The sequence below is a fragment of the Schistocerca piceifrons genome, chromosome 3, assembly GCF_021461385.2.
Source record: "Schistocerca piceifrons isolate TAMUIC-IGC-003096 chromosome 3, iqSchPice1.1, whole genome shotgun sequence".
In the NCBI taxonomy this organism is placed as follows: domain Eukaryota; kingdom Metazoa; phylum Arthropoda; class Insecta; order Orthoptera; family Acrididae; genus Schistocerca; species Schistocerca piceifrons.
The window spans coordinates 383,706,337-383,733,163 of record NC_060140.1 but is presented as its reverse complement, the minus strand read 5'-3'; the positions used below and the strand labels follow the sequence as shown (position 1 = coordinate 383,733,163).

General features: G+C 42.0%; 1 protein-coding gene across 2 annotated transcripts in view; it reads right to left on the bottom strand.

The window, feature by feature from the left end:
- The window catches only part of LOC124790017 (eukaryotic translation initiation factor 5B), a 434,617-nt gene extending 410,108 nt beyond the window's left edge, over positions 1–24,509 (bottom strand). For both annotated transcript variants that reach the window (XM_047257568.1, XM_047257567.1), the window contains exons 1-2: positions 24,220–24,509; positions 23,764–23,838 (exon numbers count right to left, since the gene is read on the bottom strand). In XM_047257568.1, the coding sequence (XP_047113524.1) occupies positions 23,764–23,838; positions 24,220–24,266 (122 nt within the window). In that variant the 5' untranslated portion in view covers positions 24,267–24,509. The remainder of the gene's footprint in view (positions 1–23,763; positions 23,839–24,219) is intronic.
- Positions 24,510–26,827: the final 2,318 nt, after the last annotated feature.

Below are 26,827 nucleotides of genomic sequence, written 5' to 3'. Positions count from 1 at the left end.
TGATAGTGTTCTGTAACTACGCCGGACTGTGACTGGTAGATTGGTGGATTGGTTTAAAAGGGGGGAGGGGGGAAGGGACCAAACTACGAGGTCATCGGTCCCTTGTTTCTCATACAACAATGTCACAAGTGTGAGAATAAAACAGACAAGACATACAACACAAACAGAAAGAAAGGAAAAACCAGAATAATGAAGGAAAGGCAAAAAACACCAAAAGGAACAAAACAGGACAAGAAAACAACAGATGCTAGAAACAGAAGAGAGTAAAAGAAGAAAGCAGTTTACAGTGGCTGGCCGACCACGAGAATAAAAAGGAAAAGCCAGCCACTCTGTAACACATTAAAACCTCCACCCTAAAAGCACTGGGGTGGAGGACACAGAGGGACAAAGGACATGCGCTGAAACTTACATCAAATGATAAAACCCACCCTCATGAATAAAACATAAAACTAAACAGCCAATGAGGCATTGTCAGATAAAATGTGCGGCAATGAGTCAGAGTCCAGTAACCCAAGATTTCGTCACTGGGCAATCAAAGTGGGACAGTGGACCACTGTCAAACGGGCGCCGCTCCGACACTGAGGTGGGTCTTCACGGCGCAGGAGGTAACTGTGGGTCGCTTTGGGTTGCCCAAGCATGGCCAATGCGGAGCCGGCAGAGGACAATTGACTCCCTGCGAGATGACCACATGGACGACCTCCACAGTATTCGAAGTCTCTTTAATGACACGCAGTTTGTTGTGCGTACTGTTATGCCATTCCATCTCCGACTGAAAAACCCTGCGGCGTAAGTCAGAACGCAGGTCAGGTTCAAAGATGCCCATCTCCAGAAGCGGTTTTCACATAGCCTGTTTCGCCAGCCTGTCAGCAAGTTCATTGCCTGGGATGCCAATGTCTCCTGGGGTCCACATAAACACCACTGAATGACGGGACCGGTCCAGGGCTTTGATGGACTCCTGGATGGACCCCCAGATGGACTCCTGGACGGACACCACCAAAGGATGGTGAGGGTAGTACTGGTCGATAGATTGTAGGCTGCTCAAGTAGTCAGCACACAGAAGAAATGATTTCTCGGGGCATGAACGGATACACTAAACTGCAAGAGATATGGCCACCAGCTCTGCAGTGAATACACTGCAGCCATCAGGCAAGGAATGCTGTTCAATATGGCCTCTGTGGACAAAGGCAAAGCCAACATTACCATCAGCCATTGAGCCACGGAACACTTCAAGAATCGAGAAGAAGTGACAGCAGAGAGCCGCAGGGTTAATGGAGTCCTTAGGGCCACGTGAAAGGTCCAGGTGAAGCTTCGGCCTACAGTTACCCCCATGAAGGTGTACATGAATGGACCTCGAGGGGAGGTGGTGAAGGGATGGACTCCGGTTCATACAGAAGCGATCGCGCACGAACCGCAATCATTAGCCCTGACCTGGGCTGCCTATGCAGGAGGTGAACTAGCGTGATTGGGAAAAGACGACGGTAATTAGGATGTTCAGGAGAGCTATGAATTTGTGCAACATAACTGGCGAGCAGTTGTGCACGTCTGATCTTCAATGGAGGAACTCCAGCCTCCACCAGTACACTTGTTACCGGACTCGTCCTAATAGCTCCTGTCACTGGTCAAATTCTGCAATGATGCAATGGATCGAGCAAACGCAATGCTGAGGGTGGCACCGAACCATAAATCTGTGATTGGTAGATATGATGGATATGGGTTTACTATTGTTGGTGAGGTTTTCAATATTAGATACGTGAGCGAGGTTTGGGTTTGTCACATTACAAACTTCATTTGAGCCGTATTCAGTAAAGTGAAGTGTTGGATACTGCCTTTGACGATTTGAGTATTGTTGTTTTCTGGTATCGCGGGCTTCATGTGAGCTATACAGGGTAATTTAAATAGCTTTCGGAGCTGTGCATAGATTTGTGATACACACTTTGTTTGAACTATACGCTGATATGCCAAAACATTATGACCACTGCCCACCATGATGATTTATGCTAGCTGGTGGTGTTGCAGGCATGTGACGTGTTAATGAAAGTATGTAAGCAGAGCAGACATGGTTGGGGGATCATCATAGCAAATATATGGGCTGCAAATGGGGAAATCCATTGAGAAAAGTGACTTTGACAAGGGGCAGATTATTATTACCCAGAGCCCGTAAATGAGTGTCTCAAAAACAGCGAAGCTGGTAAATGTTGTTGTTGTTGTTGTTGATGATTATTTGGCTTGACGGAGCGCTCAACATCATGGTCATCAGCACCCTGACAAAAATTCAACATGAAATCTCATAGGTGAGAATGAAGGCTGTTCCCACATGTGGAGCAGTTTATAACGTACTATAGTCTGCTGCCCTTCCCCACCAGTTTAGGGATGATTCCTGACAGTTCACAAAATTTCACTACTCTGATAACACTGGTATCGGTATCTGCGAGAATGGTGGGCAGATCTCCAGTGAGACCAAGGGCTGCCCTAATATCAGTATACAGGACACACATAGCCACAAAATGCCAAACTGAAAGCGACACGCCACAAACTTCACAGAATGGTGGATCCTCCGGGCGAAGGAGGAAGCCATGTGTGAAAGTGCTATGCCCGATGCGCAATCTGGTAAGCAAAACCTCCTTCCAGTGACGAGGCTGACATCAAGTTTGCCAAGCCTTTGTGATCGATTTGAGCCACTGCAGTTTGTTGCCTGACACCTGCAACCATTCAGGCTCCCACTGACGCATGATGCATCTGTTAGAAAATGAGAGAATGGCATGCAACGGGATGGGACACTGATGGACAGCACCATCCCAACACGCTTCCTTGGCAGCTCTGTCAGCCATGTCGTTACCCTGTATCCCAATGTGGCTAGGTACCCAGCAAAGGATCATCTCCTTGCCACGGCACTGGAGCCACTGTAAGGAGTCATGGATGAGCTGAATCAGTGGGTCTACCGGATACATTTGGTGAAGTGCTTGCAGTGCACTGAGTCAGAACAGACAAAAAAACTCTTAAGATGATGTCTGTGAACCCTCTCCAGTGCATCAGAATGCCATATAACTTCGCATCTTTATTTGTAAATTGTTCTGGAAGATGCACTTAAAAAACCCTATCAGAGAATAGCACAGACCAACCGAGAGCATTCTCCTGCTGGGATCCACCTGTATAAATAACGATAAAACTATAGTACATACTTAAAACAGATGAAAACAAAGTCGTAAAAACCATATCTGGAGTACAACTTTTCTTGTACAGTGTCAAGCTTAAAATCACTTTAGGCCTCTGAAGACACCAAGGCGGCAGTGCGTTCCATCCCTGAGTGTGTGTTTTCATACCCGAGAGATCCAGATCCTTGAGACAGTCCGCAGCACGTATACCAAATGGTGGGATCGCTTGAGCCCAATTCCTGAACAATCATTCGAAGGTGGGTTGGATCACTGAACTAAATGCCAATGACTGAGGTGACACTGGTATTTTCAGCACCTGTCAAGCCAAAAGGATGTGTCGCCAAACCCAGAGTGGTGGTTCACACAGACTCTGAACTGGGCTGGTCCAAAACGCTCCAGTCAATATCCAAATGCCCTCATGGTGGACAGCATCTAACTTCCTGAGGTAGGAAGGACGGGCTGATCCGTAGCCCACACTGCCATAGTCTAAGCGTGATCAAACAAATGCCCTATAAAACTGCAGGAGCCGGGACCTGTCAGCTCCCCATGTTTTTCCACCAAGGCATTTCAAAATGTTCAACAACCGGAAGACCTTTGTTTGTAGGTCTTTCAGATATGGGCGCCATATTAATTTCGAGTCAAATAATAGACCCAAAAAGCACACAGTTTCTTGAAAACATAAAATATGGACCCCCAGTGTACGCTCTGGTTTGTTAAAATTGTGCACACAGAGTCTTCTCAGGTGAGAACCGAAAACCAGTTGTCTGGGCCCAGATTTCCAGCCTCCTAATGGTCAGCTGTAGCTGCATCGTCATCGTCGTAACATCAGAGGAAAAGTAAAAGATTGCAAAGTCATCCACAAACAAAGAGCATTTGACAGGGCTCCTGACTGTGGAGGAAATGCCATTGATAGTGATGGCAAACAATGTGACGCTGAGGACACTGCCCTGGGGCACACCATTCTCCTGAACAAAGCAATCAGACATGGCACCGCCAATGCGATAACAAAAAATGCCGGTCCTCCAGAAAGGATTGGATCAGAAGCGGCAGGCATCCATGTAGTTAACATTCATGAAGTGGGCAAAGAATGTTGTACCTCCAAGTAGTGCCATTTGCTTTTTTGAGGTCAAAAAACACGCAAACTAAATGGTTTCGGCGTAAGAAGGACTCCTGCATCGCCGTCTCCAGTAGAATTAAGTCGTCAAGAGTGGAACGGTAGCATCTGAAACCGCACTGAGAGCAGCTCATGTGACCTCGGGACTCGAGCAGCCAGACGAGGAGGCTATTGACCATGCGTTCAAGAGTCTTACCCATAAAACGGGTAAAGGCGACACTCCGATAACTATTAGGGGCACTCAGTCCTTGCCAGGTTTCCAGAATGGAATTAATATTGCCTCCCTACAAGTCTTGGGGTACTGTCGATCAAACCAGATCTGACAAACAAGAGAGGAGCTGACCTTTCACTTCAGGGCACGAACCACGGCATAATGGATCTCATCAGGTCCTGGAGCAGTGTCTCTGGCTGCATTAAAGCAGATTCCAGTTCTCACATGGAGAATGGAAGGTTGTAGACTTCACCATCATGTGAGAAGAAATTGAGCTTCCTTAACTCTGCAGTCTGACGGAATACCTAAACAGCAGGAGCTTGTAAAGAAGTGTTCAGCTAAAACATGAGCCATGTCTTCTGGCGTGTCCACCAAGACCCCATTATTGGACAAGGACATAAGGGGATGTGGACTACCCTAGCCTGAAATCCGTCTTATTGATTCCCAAATGTGCGCAGCGGAAATGGACCAATTAATGGAAGTCTTGAATTCCCTCCAGGAAGCCCTCTTCCGTTCTTTGATCACTCATCTTGCATGTGCTCTCGCAGACCTCAAGGCATGAGGATTGTCTGTAGTTGGACACTGTTTGAAGTTCCGCAGAGTTGTCCGTCTGGCCCTGATTGCCAATCGACAGTCGTCATTCCACCACAGTACCGGCCATCGTCTGTGGTGGTTACTAGACCTGGGGATGGACTCTGCGGCAGCCCTTTGGATCTAATGAGTGATATGGACCACCGCCTCCTATGCAAAATCCTTTCATTCAAAAATAGCCTGTCGACTGTACTGTAACTAATTTACCCTTTGTATCAACCACCTGCGTGGTCTCCTGCTGGCCACCGTCCTAGGTGGCAGACAAATCCACACTGGGAAGTGGTCACTAGAATGTAAATCTGGAGCCACTTCCCACTGAACTAAGTCTGCAATAGCTGGGTAACAAAAACAAAGATCAATAGCTGAAAAAGACCCTGTAGCTGTGGAAAAGTGAGTCATCTGACCCGCGTTCAGAAGGCAGATATTCTCAGAATGGACGAGTTGCTCAATCATCCGACCCCTGGAGCAAGTTGTAGCCAAGCCCCACAGCACATTGTGGGCACTCAAGTCCCCCACAAGGAGGAATGGGTGTGGGAGTGCCTGAAAGAGGTCTGCCAGTGCATCCGCATCCAAAGCGTAATTGATGGGCAGGTACAAAGAATACACTGTGATAGTAAAGCATGTGAAGCTTTCACAGCAATTGCTTGCATGGTCGTGGTAAGAGGGACAGGAGAGCAGTGGCATCTGTCATCAAGGAAAATAACCACTCCACCTTTAGCTCCGTCTCCAGTAGCATCGTCCTTACCATATGTGTGGTAGCCCCGTAATGCAGGTATGTGTCACTTTAAGATGCGTCTCTTGTAAGCAGATGCAGAAAGATTTATCCTGGAGCAGCAGCTGCAATTCTTCCAAATGTGAGCAATATCCATTCAAATTCCATTGCAACACAGAAGTCCGTATGGAAGCCATTGGTTAGCGATGGTGGTTCTTTTCTTTCCCCCTCGGAGGCGGTGATTTACCAGGGAGGTCAGGGAGAACATTAGCCAGTTCCGTGTTCTCTGGTTCCTCCGATTGGAAGTCCATATCCTAAAGAGCATAATCGCCATCAGAAAGTGAGAGCGCTCGTCAATCCGAAGGCTTACCTACCGCTTTCTTGGACTTAGAACTACTTTGCGAAGGATGTTTTTCTTTACTGACAGGTGGAGGCAGCTGCTTGGGTTGCGGAGATGGCTTAGTTGGCTTCTGATATTTAGGAGTGGTATGTGGCTTAGGTGGTAAGCCTACTGCTTACGGCTTCCAAACGACATCAGTTGCAAGTGGAGAGTTTCCCCCACAGGTACATCGACAAGATCGACAAGTACATGTGCTCGTAGTTGAATCTGTGATCTAAGTTTGTGAGGAGGCATCACATTTAGCTATTGACGTCTTAAGGTCTGATGCAATGGCTTTGTAAGCCTTTTTAGCTTCACCATAGGGTATGCATCTCTTTTCAACTCTTGAATTTTCTTTTCCTCATTGTAAACCCCTCACTTTCTGCTCCACACTGGGCGATCCCCAGAGCAGTTTACACATTTCGGTGGAAGTGTACAAGAAGTCCCTGACTCGCGAGCGGAGCGGAGCCTCCACAATTGCCACACACAGCCTTCCCGTTACATCCCATAGTGGTATGGCCAAATCTTTGATATTTATAGCATCGCATGGGGTTAGAAACAAATGGGCGAACCTTGAGGCAGATATAGCCTGCGCAGATATATTCCAGTAATTCGAAAGTACTAAACATTAGAATAAACATTGTCAATTTTTCCAATTTGCCATTGATTCTCCTCATATAATTCTGCACCTCCATGACGCCCACAGTCTTCCATTCTTCACTTAACTCCACAGGGTCCACCTCCATTATTTCGGGGCAGGTAACTACGCCCTTACTATAGTTAAGGGTGTTACGCAATTCAGCCTCGACTGGGTAGTTACCTTAGGCCTTACATCCCAGAAGCTTAGATATTTGGTTGGAATTAGTAGTTTCAACTAAAAGCGTTCCATTACGAAGTTGTTTGATACTGTTCAGAGACCCAACAATACGTTCCAAAGCCTTGTGAATATAGAAAGGGGATATCTTCTCAAAGCTTTCCCCGTTCTGCTCGATTACAATGAAAGTGTTATGGCACACTAATGCCCTGTTACTAAAGACCCCCGTTCTCCGAAACACACAACATTCTACCGCTGCACCACACGGTGGTCATTGAAGTATGACTAGAGATTATGGTGACAGAGGACTGGAGGTGCTTACCAGATCCCAGCTCAAGAACCCTGGGGTCGCCAAGCCCATACTCAACAAATGAATGCTGAGCCCCTGAGTGGGCGAAGCTGGTGAAATGTTCACGTGCTAATGTCTTGAGCAACTACGAAAAAAGGTAGGAGGACAACAAAACTACCACTAGGCGCTAAATGGTTGGACATTCATGACTCTTCACAGAACACAGGGTTTGGAGGTTTGTCTGTTGTGTGAAGTAGGATAGATGATGATCTGTGGCATCTCTGCTGAAACAGCATAATGTTGGTGAAACAGAAGTGTTTTGGTGCACACTGCTCATCGTACATTGTCGAACATGGGGCTCCACAGCAGACCACCCCTACATATTCACACATTGACCCAATGACATTGTCAATTATGATTGCAGTGGGCATGGGAGAATCAGGATTCAACCTTCCATCAATGGAAACATGTCAGCTCTTCGAGCGAATCACATTTTTGCTACATGAGGTTGATGCTCATCTCCATAAATGCCATAATCAAGGTGAACAGTGGCTTGAAACATGCAGCGCACCACGAACACAGCATGGTATAAAAGGACTTTTATGTTAATAATATGAATATTTACATATGTGTTTGGAGAAAGAGTGTGAGATTGATTTTGATTGAGACTTTACTTTAAGTCTTAACTGGTACCTGAATTTTGGTAGCTGCCTCCTTAAATGATCAGCTTCTGCACCAGTTGGTGACGTATTATAATTTGGAGGAAGTTATTGTTCTTTAAGATTTAAAGTATGACTCTATTGGTTGCTTGGGCGTAAACGGATAGCTTTGAGCCCAAGTTTTCGTAGCTTATCATACCTAAGGGACCACTGTTGTATGTAAATAAGATCAAACAGCAATCTGCTTTTCATGAGGAAAGGAGATTGCTTGGAACACAAACTTCCTTCAAACTACACGTCCTGCTACATCAAGAATGGTCAGTGGAGTTGATCACCATACTACAAAAACATAATCCAATTACTGTAATTAAGAAATTATGAGAGGTTGTTATGTATTGAATGAAAACTATAGAGAAGGCATTTCTTTTCCTGTATTTTAGTGAACTTTGTACACTTACAATTCTGCTGATTGATAGACAATGAAGTTCACTTCCTTTTCCAAAAATAAGATATTTCTATTCTTCACGTCCAGAAAATTTGTATACATAGATGTATGGCAACTCTTACACATACTTTACTCAGTTTTATCACTAAAATAACAATTTTCATTAAATGTAACAATACGTTCTGAGTGACTGCCTGGCAACACGTCCTCTTTCCACAAGATACAGATTAACATCCCTCTTTTTTTTAAAAAAATATTTTTTTTAAATTTTTTTTTATTTTTTGCAGTGCACACTCAAAGATTCACAACTAATATAGTGCGGGGATTGCACGCTAAAGTTTCTAGCTGTCCAGCTGCGCTGCACTTCACTTCAAGTACTTTTTGAATCACATATACATTTACAGTATTTACATGCATTACTGAGCTTCTCAGAATAAAATTAGGCACAAATTAGTTAAGGAAAGGGCAGTGAGGCTCACTTAAAATTACAACGGGTGGGAGCTGTATTATGCTATGGGAGACATTCTCCTGCTCTTGCATGGGACCAGTGGTAGTAATCCTCCACAAACCTACAGACAAACATTTAACAGCGAAATTCGTCAACAGCTGTGCAACTGAGATGTTATTTTATTTTATTTTCAGTACCAGTTTCAGCAATTCATTATGTCATCTTCAGGCCCCATATGCACCACTCAAAAATAATCAAAATTGGCATGCTGGGGCCATATGTTTCTGGATGTTATGAATTCTTAGCTCAGGTGCTTCCTTTAAAGACTTGACTGCAATTCCAACAAACTGTCAGATATACAGAATCAATGATTTATTTCATTTCAAAGACAGACAAACAAGCTATTAAGCAAGTGGTCATAATGTTTTGGCTCATCAGTGTAGAAATCCAATGAAATTTCCGATAGCGATTTGTTTTTCATTTTTTTATATGCTGATTTTGTTGATTGCAAAGGATGGCATTTGCTTTATTTTTGGGTTTATATTTGGTTTGGTATGTTTTCATAATTCAGACTGATGTTTATTTAGTTTGTCACAACGAAAACTCTTAATTGGTGTGGCTGTCCCATTAATTTCATTTTATTCTTTTAATTAAATATTTTTCGTATTATTTATTAATGTTTGTGGGTGTAGTGAGTGATATCATGGTTGTCACACTGTATATGGTTGAAACAGGAGTGTCCACCATCTTTATATTGCCGTGAGTCACAGCTGATGGGTGATCCTGCTGGTTTTGCTATAGACTAAAGAATCTGTAGGCTTTCTGAGTCACCAGAATGAGGACTGACGAGTTAAAGATTTTAACGATTGTAATTTGTCACCACATAATCAGAAAGCATGCATTAGGCGGGTGTCGTAGCTTCCATTTTCCAATTACGAGTGTGCAATGCATTTAAAATATCCTTGCAGTGACACAAGAAGAGATGTAAATTAATAGTTTGTTCACAGGTGTTCTGCTGAGTTGTTGTTTCCATTTAATACAGAATATTTTGTTCATCAACACAGCTGTTTTCCTCAGTTGCTGCGAGTTTCCCTGTTTATGTGTTCTTACTGCCTAGACTCCAATTAGACTGAACTAATGTTGGTCCCATGTTAGTATTTACAGACGAGTTTGACTCCGAGTGCCTACTACTCCCTTTTATTTCCACAATTTTTATTGGTATTCCATGAAACTTAAATTCTACACCATTTTCCAAGTCTGGTGGATGTGATGGCCAGGGAGATTTTAATACATTGAGTGCCGGACACAAAGGGTTATTTGAACTGAAACGCTGTCCCTGTTTATTAGGTTTCCCGACATCTTTATTTTGAAAGGCTCCTTAATTACGCTTTCCTAAAAATTTGGTGTATGAATCACACTTCTGGTCACACTGTTTCATTTCATGATTATATTCAAGGCAGTGCTATGCGACATCTGATTTGCTAAATTGTTTTAGTCAAGTATGTTGCTGTTACTTGCCTCTCTTATCTACTGTTCTCGTAATCCAACATTTGTACTGTTGTGATAGTCCAACACACGTAAGACATGCCACATTTGCATTGAATTTCATACATACCTGGCTTTTGGAAACCTAGATCATCTTCAATATCACAAAGAACACAAGGGAGAAAATACATTGGATGGCACATTTCTGTAAGCACCTACCATCTTTTCCGATATGGGGTCTGCATAAGATAGATAAGCAATTTTTGGATTCTCTTCCTCAGTCTCAGTCTAATCATCCTTCTCAGAATTACTTTATTTTGACCTGTTCAATTTGCTGACGTAAGTATACATTTCTTACGAAAACTATTTCTAGATGTTTTAATTCGTCAACAAGGATTTCCTTGCCTGAAAGTGTTCAAGCTCTATAGAACAAAGTCTACAGCAGCAAATTTCTTTGTGACGGATAATGATAGCTCAAGATATGGAGATAGAGGTCTGTGTATGTAGGCTTTCTATTTATACTGTGACACACGGATCTGGCCATAAAGTTGCCAAGGTTGTTTCGAGTATGCTGCAGAAGCTCCACTGGGAAGCCCTTAAACATCCTCCATATAGTCCCCAATTCTCCCCAGGAGGTTTCAGTATTTTTGGAGGCCTGAAGAAACACATTTGTGGCCACCAATTTGCTTCAGTCGAAGAGATGCACACCTGGGTACAATCTCAGATCCATAGTCAGCCACCAACATACACACACAAACACACAAAACTTTCAAAGTTTGTGTGATGAAAGTTTAGGAACCCCTATGACAAATTCCCAAATTTTATTGCATTTGATTAAATGACTGCAGCAATATGAAAAGAATAAATAAATTAGAGGGTTTTGTAACCATATTTTAGAAAACTTTACCTGTCACTGTGAACATAATATTACAGTTCCTATAATTTTTGCACTAGGACACAGATTTTTTTATATATATAAAAGAGAATAGTGTAGTCTTTGGAAGCCACATCCATAAGCTTGGAGACATTCATCTCTTTCGTCTTACATTGCTTGTTTTAGTAAAGCGACAGTCATTGCCTGCAAATTAATTTATTTTTTTCCATTTCCCCTTTGTATTTTGTACAAGCTTTTATAGGATCATTAAGAACCAATGAAGACACCATAGCAAAAAAAAAAAAAGAAATAAAAGGCAATACTGAAAATGTCTCAATAAAAAATACTCAACTGCAGTAAACCATTTATGGGTGACATACAATGAAATCAATATTTCATTCACATCCTGCTATTACTTAATCTGTTTTTTTACACGTTATTAACTATTGCCTTTAAAAAAATAGTAAACTGCCAAAACTTTCCAATTTTATTTAAAAATTTCCTGCACAAGTTCCTCTGCAACGCATATTCCAAAAGACAATGATTCCTCTGCAACGCATATTCCAAAAGACAACGATTCCTGACTTTGTGGTTGCTATTAGTTAAGTGAAATTTATTTACACCCTGTTATCACGTCTCTTATGTTAAATAATGGAAGGATGCTGAAGTAGAGAATGTTCCCAGAGACATTACACTGAAGAAGGGCAGGAGTTACTATTATGGCACTGTCATGTTCCGTCTTTGTCATTTCAGAAAATGTACTTACGTTCTAAACACAAAGGAATATATTAAGAACCTCACTACATAAAAAATGGTATGTTGATTTTTTCAGGTGTCACAAACAACAGTGTCTTCTGGCTTGCACTAAGTTACATTACAGCAAGCAGAGGAACCAAGAGAGAAAAGACTTTCTATTGTTCAAGAACGGAAATGGAGGAACTACTTCAGAGGGTACCAGTGAAACTGGAGACTGGACTATTCAGTCTCTAGAAAAAAATAAACTAGACTAGTTTATCAAATTTGGGACTGTCTCCAGCTAAACTGCATTCTATTTCTCATCACAGGAGAGCTGCAATTGCCAAACGAAAACTGGACGCTGAAACGGACACATTACAAAATAAATTTTCACATGCATACAATGTTGAACTGAAAGAGAAATATGAGCATAGAAAATATGACCATAAACAGAAAATAATCCATTTTGATAAATTAATTAAACAAACAAAAACAGAAAATGAAACATTCCAATAATCCAGAAAAAATCAAATTTTGACTCCTGTGCCACAGGCTTGCGCTCGACTAAAGGGATGTGAAATGTTTTAAGTCTCTGAATATTTGGTATGCCGGACACATAATCTTTTGAAACAAAAGAGAATTTTATCACTGCCTGAACAGAACACAAGAAAGGTATTACCACAGGAAACAGCTGACAAAGTAAAAAATTTCTATTTGGATGATGAAAACTCAAGAATAATGCCAGGAAAGAAAGACAAAGAGAGCATCAGGAAAAATGTACATGAACAGAAACGAGCGATTTTAAGTACTTTACCTGAATCGTACCCTCTACACAAATATAAATGTCATAAAAACACAGTAGGCTTTTCTACACTTCCTTCAGCCGAAACAGTTGCAACACTAATGACAAAACCTGCATGCTTCGTCTCTGTGACAAATGTCTCCTACATCCCTATTTCACGAACACCTGGAAAATCAAGTAGAAGATTTTGAGCCTGATGAAAGAGTTCAATACAGGCAGTGGGTTTCAACTGACAGGATGAATTTGGTTCTTCATGTAAAAACACTGTCAGAAATCTGCGAATAGGTAGCATAGAAGACAGAGAAACTTGCACCCCATTCCTTCAATGCAAAATCTCTGGTTAATTATTTGAAAATGAGAAAGGAAACTCTTCAAGAAGGAACTGTTTTAATGTTGATGGACTTCCATGAAATCTTCAGCTTTGTTGTGCATGACAAAGCATAACATTCTTACTGGAGTAATGGCAGAAATACTGTTCACACAGCATGTGTGTACTATAAGAAAGACCAAAGTTTGCAATCAAAACACCTCTGCATTCTTTCTGACGATTTAGAGCATGATGTAGCCATAGCTTATGAAATGCATAAGACTGTATTGCAGTTCTTGAAAACAGAACTCGTATTGCTTATAAGTGATACTGAATATTTGCCAGATGGTTGTGCTGCATAGTACAGAAACTGCAAGAATTTTCTGAATATATGAAATCATGAACATGACTTCAAAAGCAAATGCACTTGGTTATTTTTTTCAACTAGCCACAGTAAATCTCCCCATGATGGAATTGTTGGCACTTTGAAAAGGCTTCTTAGTAAAGCAAGTCTGTATGGACTGTTTCGTGGAAAAATACCTAGCGATGTGTAAGTTTTTCAATTTTGTCAAGGACAGCCTGAAACAAGTGTCACTTTTCATTATTACAAACCAGGAGCTAGCTGAGGATTGTAGTTGTCTTTCTGCATGGTTTTCAGCTGCAAGAACTGTTTCTGGAACCAGACCCATGCACCACTTCTTAGCATTTCCAGCAACTCAGATTGGAGCCAAGCACCTCAGCTGTGATACCAGTTTCAGTGCCATTTTTTACTTCCCTTGAAGTGAGCCGTTAATGCCTGAAGTTCGTATGCATGCTAATTGCTGTTTTGGTTGTGTGAATGATTCCTTCTGGCATCTAGGAATTATTTTGAAAGTTAATGATGATGAAAGTGAGACAAGAGTTAGATATATCCATCCACATGGGCCATAATCGTCCTTTTATTGGTCTGAAAATGACACTTGTGATGTTCCATTCTCCCTTATTTTATGTCAGGTAGAAATCAACACAATGACTGGAATGTATACTCCATGTCAGGTCTCTTCTAAATTGGTGGAAGCAAAGTGGTCCTTATTTAAGAGTAAAATGAATGTGGAATGAGACAAATTACTGATCGCAGTGTTGCTACATGGTTTGTGGCTTGACTGACAGTTGACTTACAATATTCCAAAATGGGTGTAATTATTGCACTGATATGTGAGCCGAGACTGTTTGCCTGCAGTGATCAGGTCCTGGTGGGTGACATATCTGAACAAGATGTATGAAGTGCTTGGAACTAGATATTGACAAGCAACATTTCTGACATATGCATGACTTTCCGTATATGTACCAAGCCAATCACACCTTACAATGCACTCTCAAGAAAAAAAATTAACAGTTTGCGATTAAGATGCTATCATAAAAATTGGAAAAAATTCATGATATTACATATCAAACATGTAAACAAAGTTTATGTTGATACTTCATACGTGGTTGCCAGGACCTCAATGATTTGACACGAAATGATTCAGAATAATCAGTTTGCTTGCTATTTTTGCATCTGTCCCACTTTCATTTGACTGCCCCTTATATTTGCCATTGAACAGGGAATTGTTAGATATCCGAACATGCCTAAAAAATTCTATGAAACAAAAGGTAAATGTGGAATTCTAAAGAGAATCCTACATCAAAACTGACCATAGTATACGTACCATGGAGCCACAATTGACTAAGTCAGTGAACAAAGTCGACAGAGTTGTAGAAAACGTGTTCACACTTCATCACATACTTGCTGAGAATGTGTTTCTGTTATTTTGCCAGCTGGTACGTGGGTGTGACAATATTACTAGCTATTTTATTCCTATTATTTATATACTGTTTCAAAGAAGTAGTCCATTGTCACCTATTGTGGTGAACCCATACAAGGAGCACTTTGAAGCAAACGCAGTTGAATCCACCAAGTTGAAACTCATGTCTTTCCATCGGTGCAAGAATGATACATTTGTGGTGTGGTCACATGGGGTATAAAAGCTTCTAGAGTTCCTAGAACATTTAAACTCCATCCATCACAATATAAAATTCAGATGAAACCTGAAAAAGGGGGCTAACTACTTATCCTTGACATGTTAGTTTAGAGAACAGTGGATGGATTTCTGGTTCACAGTGTATGTGGAAAACCTATGCACACTGACCTCTATTTCCATGCCTTGAGCTATCGCCATCCAGCAAAGAAATTCAGTGCTAAAAACTCTGGCCCACAGAGACTGAACACTTTCTGGCAAGGAAACCCAAAATGAAGAATTACAACACCTATGAACAGTGTTCCAAAGAAGTGGGTACTCTGATCATAAAATTGAATGGGCAATTTAGTCAAAATTAACAACACCTGAGAAAGAAGTCGAGACTGAGATCAAGGATGAAAAGCAAAATATCACTAATCTACCAGGCTCAATAACCTGAAATATCACTAGATTCCTAGAAGACATGACATCCAGTGTATTTCGCTCCCTCCAACTAAGATACAAAGTATTTTTTGTAATGTTAAAGACAATCTAGGTCTTTTATTTTATCCATAAGTGCTATTTTTCAGCAAATGTAATATATATTTCAGAATAAAATCCAATCATCAGTTGTACAGATATATTTATTTCACTTTACTGGTATGATAAATTAATTCACAGTAAATGAACCACACCCACTAAGCAAGTTTCTTCTACTTTACGTAAATGTACAGCTGAGGTTTAAAAATTTACAATATCACTAATTTCGTAGGCTTCTGAAGATAACAATTAATATCTCAAAAAAAAGTAAAGTGAAATAAATATGTATGTGCAACTGAAGATTCAATTTCATTCTGAAACAATCTGGGTGTCCGAAAGCTAGGTGTGTAGGTGTGCATCACATTACATGTGATTGTGGCACATCTTACATAGGGCAGACTATCAGAACAAGTGAAAAGAGATGCAAGGAACATCAGTGACAACCTTACTAAAACAACCAAGCCAATCAGTTGTCACCAAGCACTGCCTCGAATACACAAGGTGTTGAATAAAGTGTCAAATGCTTTTGAGGGCCGATAATATAGACCAAAACAAGAAAAAAATATCAAGTACACATGGACTCTAAAATGCATACCATAAGAATAGATGTGTTTAACAATAGCAAAGATGAACAAGTGCCCATAGCTCTGAAGGTGTGCATTTTACAGCTCATGCTTATTTGGAAATTTTTCTCGTTTTAGTCAACTCTCAAAATATTCATCACTTTCTTTTTTTACAGCCTGCAGTCATGAAATGAAATACAAAGACACCATTATCATAGTCCATATGGCAAGTTTCTGGGACAAAATAATTTAGCAGTGTATCAAAACACAGATGTCAGAAAACCTTATGAACAGAATGATAGTTTCAATTTAAACAACAATTTAAACAACACAGGCACAACGTTTATTAAAATCTTGTTGGTCATCACAATCACCGCAGTTGGGAAACAGATAATTTGCATTTCAAGGAATATCAGTGTGTGGCATCGATAGGTCACATCGACCACGTAAAGCATGATCTATGAACTCTAACTGCTCTGACGAGCTGCCATGTTAATGTGACAGTCAGCCTTTGTACCCTGTACGGTGTACAGTGCACATGTGTATCTTTCTTTGTGCTGAAATATATTTGAGTATAAACATTCATGGGAACAGTTTGTTGCATATGCAGATATCCGTATTCCCGTTTCCCATATTGGTGACCCCAAGTTTCTACATCTTCCGCAACTCCCACACCGACTGTGTTGAATCAACAGGTTTTACACTCGACGCCATAGCTGCCTCACCCAACGTTTTATATGAAGATTTGGAGGCTTAGGTACTATTACCAGGCCACTCCAATTCCCTGCCAATGGTTGTTTCGCCGCTAACGGACAGTGATTCGCGATCTCCAACGAAGTTAACCTCAAACTTTACAGCTCTACAACGGCCAGGTGTTACGCTGTTACCTCAAACAATGGACTCAGGTTTCGTGTCACTGGACTGTGCATGCTAACATGTGAAAGGTGAAGTGGACGATTTCCAGAATCATGCAGCGATCAATCGCTCATGTAGTGTTCAAAGGTACCCAAATTCGCACACATGCTTTGAACCTCTACGCGCCGCAACGTTTGATACAGTAGTGCCTTGTGCAATGCCGTCATTCATGCAAAACGCACAGGTGGTCAACTACTATCAAGCTATGCCAGTTTTGCCTTCCTCACAATTTAATAATGGACATTTTTCAACATCAAGTTCGCCAGGCTCAACCACCAGATCTGTCGCCCAGTGTTTCGACCACATGGGTTGAGCACACCCGACAGCGCTTCGCCATCCAGGAACGTTGTAGCATGACAATGTGACAGCCAGCAGGTTTCACCAGTGATTTATGGAACCTCTGGTCCAGTTTACGGGCCTACGTTATGCGCTGCTCATCTGTTCGTTCCCATGGTACCAATCGTGTCTGCAGCATCTTGCTTGCATGACTCATCACAGACATTGCAACCGGCCATTGTTTGGGACGTGTTTGCTAGTAACACACCCATGCTAGTAGTGCCGGGTTACAGGACTGCCTATCCTACCACAGGACAGCAGGCCTTCCAACATACGCCGAAAGCCACCCTCGTCCTCCCTCCCCCTGGCCATCTGCCAAAGCTACCTCCTTTATACGAGGACAGCCCTATTTCATGGTTCGCACTTGTGTAGCACCTTTTCAAATTGCATCAGGTGACCGACGATAACTCTAAATTTCTATGTCTCATCACTCACCTCCATGACCACTCAGATTTAATTTGTGATCTCCTCCTTTCACCACCACCACCGCCAAGATACGAGTTTGTCAAGAAGAAAATATTGGACCAACTCGCCTGCTCGCCGCAGGAATTAATAATCAAGATCCTGTACAAGGAACACTTGGGGGACTGCACTCCATCACAACTCTGGTGCCGCCTTCGCCAGTGGGCGGTACGGTCTGCCAAGTTACCTACCAACCTGCAGATACATCTACTACCACACTCCTTCAGTCTATCAGCTCTCGCCTTCACATTGCAGATCAGCTGTATGCACTTCTGCATCAAAAACAACCAGCACACCTCTCACTGCTGGTTGGCACTACGTTGCCTGTTTACCAGCTGTCTGCAGGCAGGGGCAGGACTCATTCCGCCTCCACGCCATCTACACTACCAGGCAGTACTCGTTCCTTCTCTCCTCTTTCTAAGCACTCAAAAATCGCACACTCACCATATGTCCCGGTTTACATTCCGGAACAGATCAACGGCGACAAACCACCTCCGCTGTCACAATCACCACCACCACCAGATCCAGCTCATCCGTGCTGTTGGTACCGCAAGATTTTTGGGGATGAGGCCAAGAATTGCAGATTACCTTGCCAGCACCCAAATGCTGACCACAGGATCTAAGAGACGCCGAGTCCTGCGGTGAACTTCACAGGCGTCCTCAAACATTGCACTCCATCCACTCGTCCTCTCGGCCAAGCGGTCCTTTAAACGTGACCAACATTTTGTCGCAGCTTGTTTTCCTAGTCGACACAAGCGCTGATGTGTCCATCATACCTACATCATTGGCTCCTCCCATATGCTCGCCGTTCTGTTTCTGTAGCGACAGGTCATTTGGTTTGTGAGTGCTTCACCCTTGTGGACAAAATTGTGACCTGCGTCACCTATTTACTGTCAGAATACGACGCAGCGGCGCAACTCCGTTGGCAAAACAATGAGTTGAAACAATGCATTGCTCACACTTTCGACGAGTTCACTGCGGCTCGTACCTCGCTGGTGCTACTGCAATCCACAGTTCCTTCACCTGATCGACCTTCATCAGCAGACACCAGCATGGACACTCATCAAGTTAGTTTAAAAACATTCATTGCGTGTGACGATTTGCATTCAGTGATCTCTGCACCCACCACACGCCTGCTACGTGCAGTGCCATGTGTTTCAAACAGTGCTCCTAATGACAGTCACGTGCGTGACACGAACATGCCCACAACGCAGATAGCCACCTCACATGTTAGCAAACATTCCCCCTCTCTCACGCGCCAACCACGTGATTTGGCAGCCATCGTCGTTCCCTGTGCAACGCCAATGCCTCTCTCGCCCGCACTGGTTACTCAAGGCAAAGCTAACAACAGTCAGTCACTGCGCGCCCCGATCCGCTTCGTGTTGCGCGCGCACCCGACCTCTCCAAACAAGCGCACGCTGCACTCACATAATAGGCATGTGACTTTCGTGCTGTCTTTTCCCACTTGCACTAACAGCTACACCTCATCGTGCCCCACTCATCCCAAAACTTCACATCAGGACGTTACTCAGCCTCGTGTGCAGTTCGCAGTCTCTTCCGTCACTGACGGAACGACGCACAAGATAATTACCACTGCCAGTCCTTCTATTAAGCACAAGGTTAGATGCCTCAACCCCATTAAGTTGCGCGTGGCCTGGCAGCAAATTAACAAACTTCTGGAGGCACGCATTCTACAGCCATCGGACAGCAATTGGTCTTCACCGATTCACCTTGTCACGAAACACAATGGTTCTTTTTGAAAGTGTGGTGATTATAGACGCTTAAACGCTTGCACCGTCATGGACAATTACCCAGTGCTGAACATAAACAATTTCATCCATATGTTATCGGGTGCCACAATCTTCAGTGTGATTGACTGTGAACGTGCTTATCACCAGATTCCTGTAGTGCCGGAAGACATTCCAAAGACTGCTATCATCATGCTGCTCAGTTTGTTCCAATACAACTTCATGCCATTCGGCTTAAAGAATTCGGCACAAACGTGGCAATGTTTCATTGACTCAATCTTACGACAGAGCTTTGCATACCTAGATGACATCCTCATTTTCAGCAAGTCGACTGAGGACCATGAAGATCATTTATCCTAGGTCCTCCAGACCTTTAACTCCAATGGTGTTTCCGCCACTTCAACCTGGTCTCTCAATTTATTACGGAGATACGCTACATCAAAGGCACGGAAAACATCCCCACTGATTACTTTTTGTGGATCAATACTGTCTCACACATCGTCAATTTATCTGACCTCGCCGCTCTCCAGGCCTCTGACGAGGAATCTCAAGCTCTCCTCATGGAGCCTCAGACATTGCTTGTGTTTACCAAAGCCAAGTTCCCCAGCATTTCAGATGAAGTGTGGTGCGACTCTTCTACTGGCACTCTGTGGCTGTTGTTCCCTCCCACATTGCACCAACAAGCCTTCAACGCCTCGCAGAACCTCGCCACCACACGCCTCATCACCGAGTGTTTTGTTTGGAAAAATGTTAAGCAGGACTGTCAAACCTGGGCACACAGCTGCATTTCCTACCAACGCAACAAAATCGGCGATACACCTCCCTCCCTCCCCCTCTTGGCAAGTTTGACATTCCACAAGGAAGTTTTCATCATGTACATATCGACTTCATCAGCCCTCTGCCACCGTCAGAGGGCCACAGATATATCCTCTCCACAATCAACCACATGTCTCGTTGGGTGGAAGCTGTTCCTCCTATACCCCACATCACAGCAGAAACCGTGGCCAAGGGATTCGTCTCATCATAGATCACTAGGTTCGGTTGCCCGTCCACCACCACCACCACCACCACCACCACCACCACCGACTAGGGTCGACAGTTCCAGTCTGCAATTTTCACGATTCTATGTAACATTTGCGATATTAAAAAAATTCATACAACAGCCTACCACCCGAAAAGCAACACAGACTCAAACCTGCTTTCGTGAACGCCCCTCTGCCACCCTAGTCGGACCATCTGGACGAATTTTCCATTGTCGAGCTCGATAATGAGATAGCTCGTCCCATGGCAGGGTCTTCTCCTTTGTCACCGCAGGGTTTGAAGACATTTCATCTACTGGAGAGACTTGCTCCCCGACTTTAAACTTGCACTGCAATGTACCAGCTAACCACGTTGATGACGTGTCAATTGTTGCTTTCTACGACCGCGTGCTCGTGCTCCTTACAGATACTGCAGACTCAACACTCAACAAAGAACTAGATGTCAAGATAGTGCATAGCCTGTCCCTCCCCCGAGAGTGCGATCCATCAAGAGTTCGTGCATTCGTCTCCTCGGAGAACTTGATCTGCATTAGGCGCAGGCACGCTCGCACGCCGCACCCCTCCCCACATCTCTACTCCCGGGCCAGCCAACACATCGTCCGCCCCTGCTGGCTGTCTAATTACGATGTGGACCTGCAGCCCATCACTGCGCCTTCGCACGCAGTCCTGACTGAGATGGAGTTTCCAGTCGTGCGCCCCTCAGGTATCCCGTACTGCGGGATTTTTTTTTTTTTTGGGGGGGGGGGGGGGGCATTGATAGGTCACATCAACCACATAAAGCATGATCTTTGTACTCTAACTGCTCTGACGAGCCGCCATATTAATGTTACAGTCAGCCATTGTACAGTGTACACGTGTACCTTTCTTTATGTTGAAACATGTGTGTATAAACATTTACGGAAACAGTTTGTTGCATTTGCAGTGATCAGTATTCCTGTTTCCCGTAAGTGCAAGCCCTAAAAAACAGAACAGCATCAAACAGCAGAGTGTGTGTTGGGAATCAAGCTTTGCCACAAACAGCAACACGAGGCCAATAGCTCACTGTCTGTCTGGAGACCAGAAAGCAAAGATATATAACAGCAAAATTCACAGAACCTGAAGACATTGTTGAATTGTGCATAAAAAGGAAACAAACAACTAAGCTGAACAGCAGGAAGCAAAGTATTATCAAATGCGCCATGAAAACCTGAGATCACAACAGGTGTAAAAATTAGTCTGCATAAACGGACAGGGAAGTACCCTGTGCTGTGCACTTTCCAAGGAAATACCCTTTAGGGATGTGAATTTCAGTTGAAATACAATTATATCACATGCCTCAAAATGTGTAGGCCTACCTCCTGTGTATCAGATACTCTACAGAAATCTCAAAGCAGAAACTGAAGATACTTTTAAGACTTCACATGTTGATTGTGATTGGTTGGTTGATGTGGGGGTAGGGACCAAATGGCGAGGTCATCAGTCAAATCAGGTTAGGGAAGGATGGGGAAGGAAGTTGGCTGTGCCCTTTCAAAGAAACCATTCCAGCATTTGCCTCAAGCAATTTAGGGAAATCACAGAAAACCTAAATCAGAACAGCTGGATGCGGGTTTGAACCATCGTCCTACCAAATGCAAGTCCAGCGTGCTAACCACTACACCACCTCGTTCGGTGTTGATTTTGATACGAGTCTAGAAACTTACCATAGAAAGTTACACAAATTGAGGTCAGCAAAGTTTCATTAGCAAACATCCTCTATTTCAACTGAGTTATATTTGTAATAAAAGTTTTAAAAAAATGCAGTCGTAAAACAGAATATTAATAGTCCGTAAATTATGAATAAGGTCCGACGTAGCCCATGCAAACTCTTGTCATTTACAGGCAAAAGGTACGTTAGTTTTGCAATGTTAAGTCTAAAGGGAATTATGTAAAACACGTGTCTGTTAAAAATGTAAATTCAGTAAAGCTTGATTTTTCTCAAAACTAACTCTAGTTGCCAAATAACTCTAGACCTTGTTCTGCTGAGCCACTCAGTTGTAGAGATGAATGACAGGGGTAAGAAGTGCCTTAATGACACAGAATGAAGAGAAATGGGTGCACCAAGAGCTCATTGACATAAATATGAATATCTATAAAAGGCGAAAATAAATCTCTATGTACACAACTATCATCAATCATTGTGTAATAATGAACCATTGGCAATAATGACACAAAGGATAACCATTCATACCTGTTAACAGCACAATCAGAAAGAAAAGCTCGACAGAGTTGCATTTAAAGCCGTAGAGATGGCAAAATAACTAAAAACGGTGCACAAGCTGATTTGATTAAAATACAGGGAGAAAGCAAGTGTTATTTTCTAAGGAAATATTCTTGCGTTTGCATGAAATTATTTATGTAAACCACGCAAAACATGTATCTGGATGGTTCAACAATTGCTTGAATTGACTGTCCTCCAAAATGCAAATCCATTGTGTCATCCCTGCACAAACACTTCTCTGTACATGCACAAGAATCTCAGTAAATATATTGATTTAAGCTGGACAGCAAAGGAATATCTGCTGTCTCTTTATCAGAATAAGATAACATTTTTAACGGCAGTGATGTCACACAGCTCTGCAAGCTGAATGCAAAAATTTCAATTAATAGCTCAATACGCCATGAGGAAGCAAACATAACATTCGATCACAAGGAAATGTATGAAGAGAAAATAAATACTTGTGACTCTAGATGAAAAAGGATGACTGTAAACAAATTGCACAAGGTAGGATCTATAGCAACTTCTTAGGTTTGGCACAATTCACTAAAGTACCTTCAGGGACTACCGCATACACACACTATGCTGGTCAGCCCAACCCTTAACAGGTGCCAAAATCTGAAGACAAGCACCAGCACATAACGAGCTACAGAAATTATTATGATTTTGGTATTGCCAAATATTGAGCATCACAATCACCATGCAAGGATGGATGTGGCTGAAACTTGTCATGAAAGCCAGTTCTACATCCTCAAATTAACATGAAACCAAACGTGTGGATGTACTTCGCCATCTAAATGATTCACTGACGATTAACTTCCCTAACATGATCAACAAAAAAATCAAAGTATTAGTTCTGGAATGAATTCTCAATGAAATTATGGCACTAAATTAGGTTGAAAAAGTATACTAAAATTGAACAGTGTTACTCACCTAGGTTTAACTTTCTTTTCCTTCCCTTTAACAGGTGTTTCATCAATAAATTGTGATTCCCCAACATCATCTTCACTAAAAGTAAAAAGTATGCACACGTTAAATAAAACTGGGAAATACGTAACATCTTTAACTATATAGTAATAATGATACCTATTAGGCGATCTAATTTTACGAAATTGACACGTAAAATTCTTGAATCTCAAGCTTTTCTTTAAAAAAAATACCGGCGCCTGCGGGCCACTGAATTTCATATCTGACACAAGCGTTCGGATAACAGCTCTTTAACGGAAAACAAACTCGACTTCTTGCTCCACAAAAACAACACATTTCTGATGACACTTCGCGGCGATAATAAGCAAAAACAGCTGGCCTAAAATATTAAAATGCTTTTCTCGTTCTATTTGTAAGGTGATGTTGAATATATTAGCTAGTGTCAAAGTAAGCTCCACTTACATTTCCTCATCCTTGGCACCTTTTTTGCCTCTTTTTGCTTTTCCCATCGCAACTTTTAAATTGTTGCTTCTCTAGACACAAAATTAAAAAAGGGTATTTCTTTAATAAATATTTTATTTCCGAATCTCCTCTCATATAGAAGGCAAAAGTAAACAATGCTCGTCTGTTTTACACGTCACTATTCCACTAACACACTATTTCACAAGCGTGTATGGGCACATATGTTCAATAACATACACTTTACGCTCAGATAGGACTGAAACGTGCTCTTGGCCAAAGATTCCACTCTTTGACCGGCATTTCTCATCAGTCTTTTGTCACCTCACTTACAAATCGCCCCCACTCCTGCTACAATGTAATTTCCTTATATGTAAACATGAAATAGCCGTGTGGAACAACATCGCGGAAAACTTAACACATATAAAAAAGAGTAGCGTCGCTGCGTAAAAAACAACTCCAGTGTTTCAGTTATAGGTCAGTTCTAGACGTTAACAAAACGGCAGGCAACGTCAACAGCTGGGAGCACTGAAGGTACCGGTAACCTCAACACTTCATTTCCAGTCCAGCACCGCACGCTGTAGGTGAAGTAATCCTATATAATTCGTGACACAAACAGTCGCAATATACTCCTGAGTTAAGGCAATGACGATAATTAAATCCATTAATGGCCAAAATAATTTCATAAAGAAACTTATAGACAAACTTTGTTTCGCAAACCGCTGAGATGTGACACAACAGGACAGTTCGCCGACAATTTTCAAAATATCAACATTAGTTGCTACCGTAAATGCAATCAACAAATAATATTTATTAGGCAATAAACAGAGTTTGTTTGGCTTCACTAATGATTTTTCCCTTTTTACGTATCCAGTAATGACTGATGCAACTTATATTTCCACTTCCACAGAGTTCACTTCGTCACTCTTAAAAAAGGTTACTTCACTAAAATAACGTCATCAGTCTATGTATTACGCCACAAAAATAAAGCTAAGTGATAAAATCATGACTAAAAAGGTGCAAAAGCAGAAAATCCACATCTATGATAAAAGTTTTCATGAGAAGAATAAGTTAAAATCCAACGTCAACACACCATTTAGCAGACGCCGACATGGTCACTCAAGCCAACGTCAGAGTCAAAAATTTCTTTCCGAGAAACCTTGCTTTAGAGGCCGATTTACACTGGCTGTCACGTCACACCACGTCATGACACCGTCATGTCATGTTGTCGATTCACATTGGGCGTCAAGGGAGAACAGAAGGCAACGTCACTGAGCAAAGCCTAATTCACACTGGCCGTCATGTCTTGTCACGTCCCATCAAAAGATCCTACAATATATTTCAAATGCCGACATCCACACAGGACGTGCCGTCATGTTACCTCACGTCATGGCACCAACCAGATTTCTCGTGAATATAGTTCTGAAGGCTAACGTCATCCATCCGTTGTTCATCACGTGGTCCCCAAGCTCATTTTCTTCCGATACACAGCGATGCCCACATCTCCATTTTTCGTTTCATCGTCGTTTATACCAGTTGTTTGTTGTTATTTATTATAAAATGTTTGGTTTCGTTATTTCTTTTTCTATAATTTATAATTTCATACTAAATGACTAAAGATTAAATGAAGCAGTAACGCAGCAACCTGAACTGTACAACATAGTGTGCTAAATTACTTGCCATCTGCTACATTTGTAAAGTATTTAATATTTTGCAATGAAATAGATTGCAATAAGACTGCAGCTTGAATTGTAAAAAGTACTGTGGGTGGAAGAGATTGATTAGTAAGTGGAATCTATTAGTATTTTGCCAGATATTTGTAATGTTTCATAAAGAAATGAACTGAACCCTTTAGACACTGCAACAATGACAAATGCTTTTTTTTTTTTTTTTTTTTTTTGCAAAATATACATCAGCTAATGTATTAGAGTTGTTTGTTTAAATATGTGCCGGCCGTTGTGGCCGAGCGGTTCTAGGCGCTTCAGTCTCGAGCCATGGGACCGCTACAGTCGCAGGTTCGAATCCCGCCTAGGGCATGGATGTGTGTGATGTCCTTAGTTTAGTTAGGTTTAAGTAATTCTAGGCTCCAGGGGTCCGATGACCTCAGATGTTAAGTCCCATAGTGCTCAGAGCCATTTATATATGCTAATTTAATGTTAAGTAGCTCTCCGGACTGTTTTTTTTAAATAATTTTGGAAGCAGCAGTGATCAATATTTATGTGGTTTCACTAGCTAAATCCAGTACAAATAAGGCGAACTATTAAAAGCCAAATACAAGACGTAAATAAAACCTATAAATCTTCAACAGAAGGGTATTGAAGGAGATATGACTATTGCAAAAATTTTGCACTGGGCTGGTGACTCAAACAAACCAGTTTCTCAAGGGATGTTACGGCAGCTCGTAACACAGTGTTCCTTTTAGTAATTCTGGGTGCAATTTGATGTAACAGACATAAAAAGGCGAGAGCTGCTCAGGCCTTAGTGGCAACAGTAGTTTTACCTCAGAAGATAGCTCACACACTTGTAGACAAAACGTCAGAAAGCAGTTTTAAATATCGACCACAACCTCTCAGCTTGGAAGTTTTAACTGAAGAAAACTCAAACTTTTTAT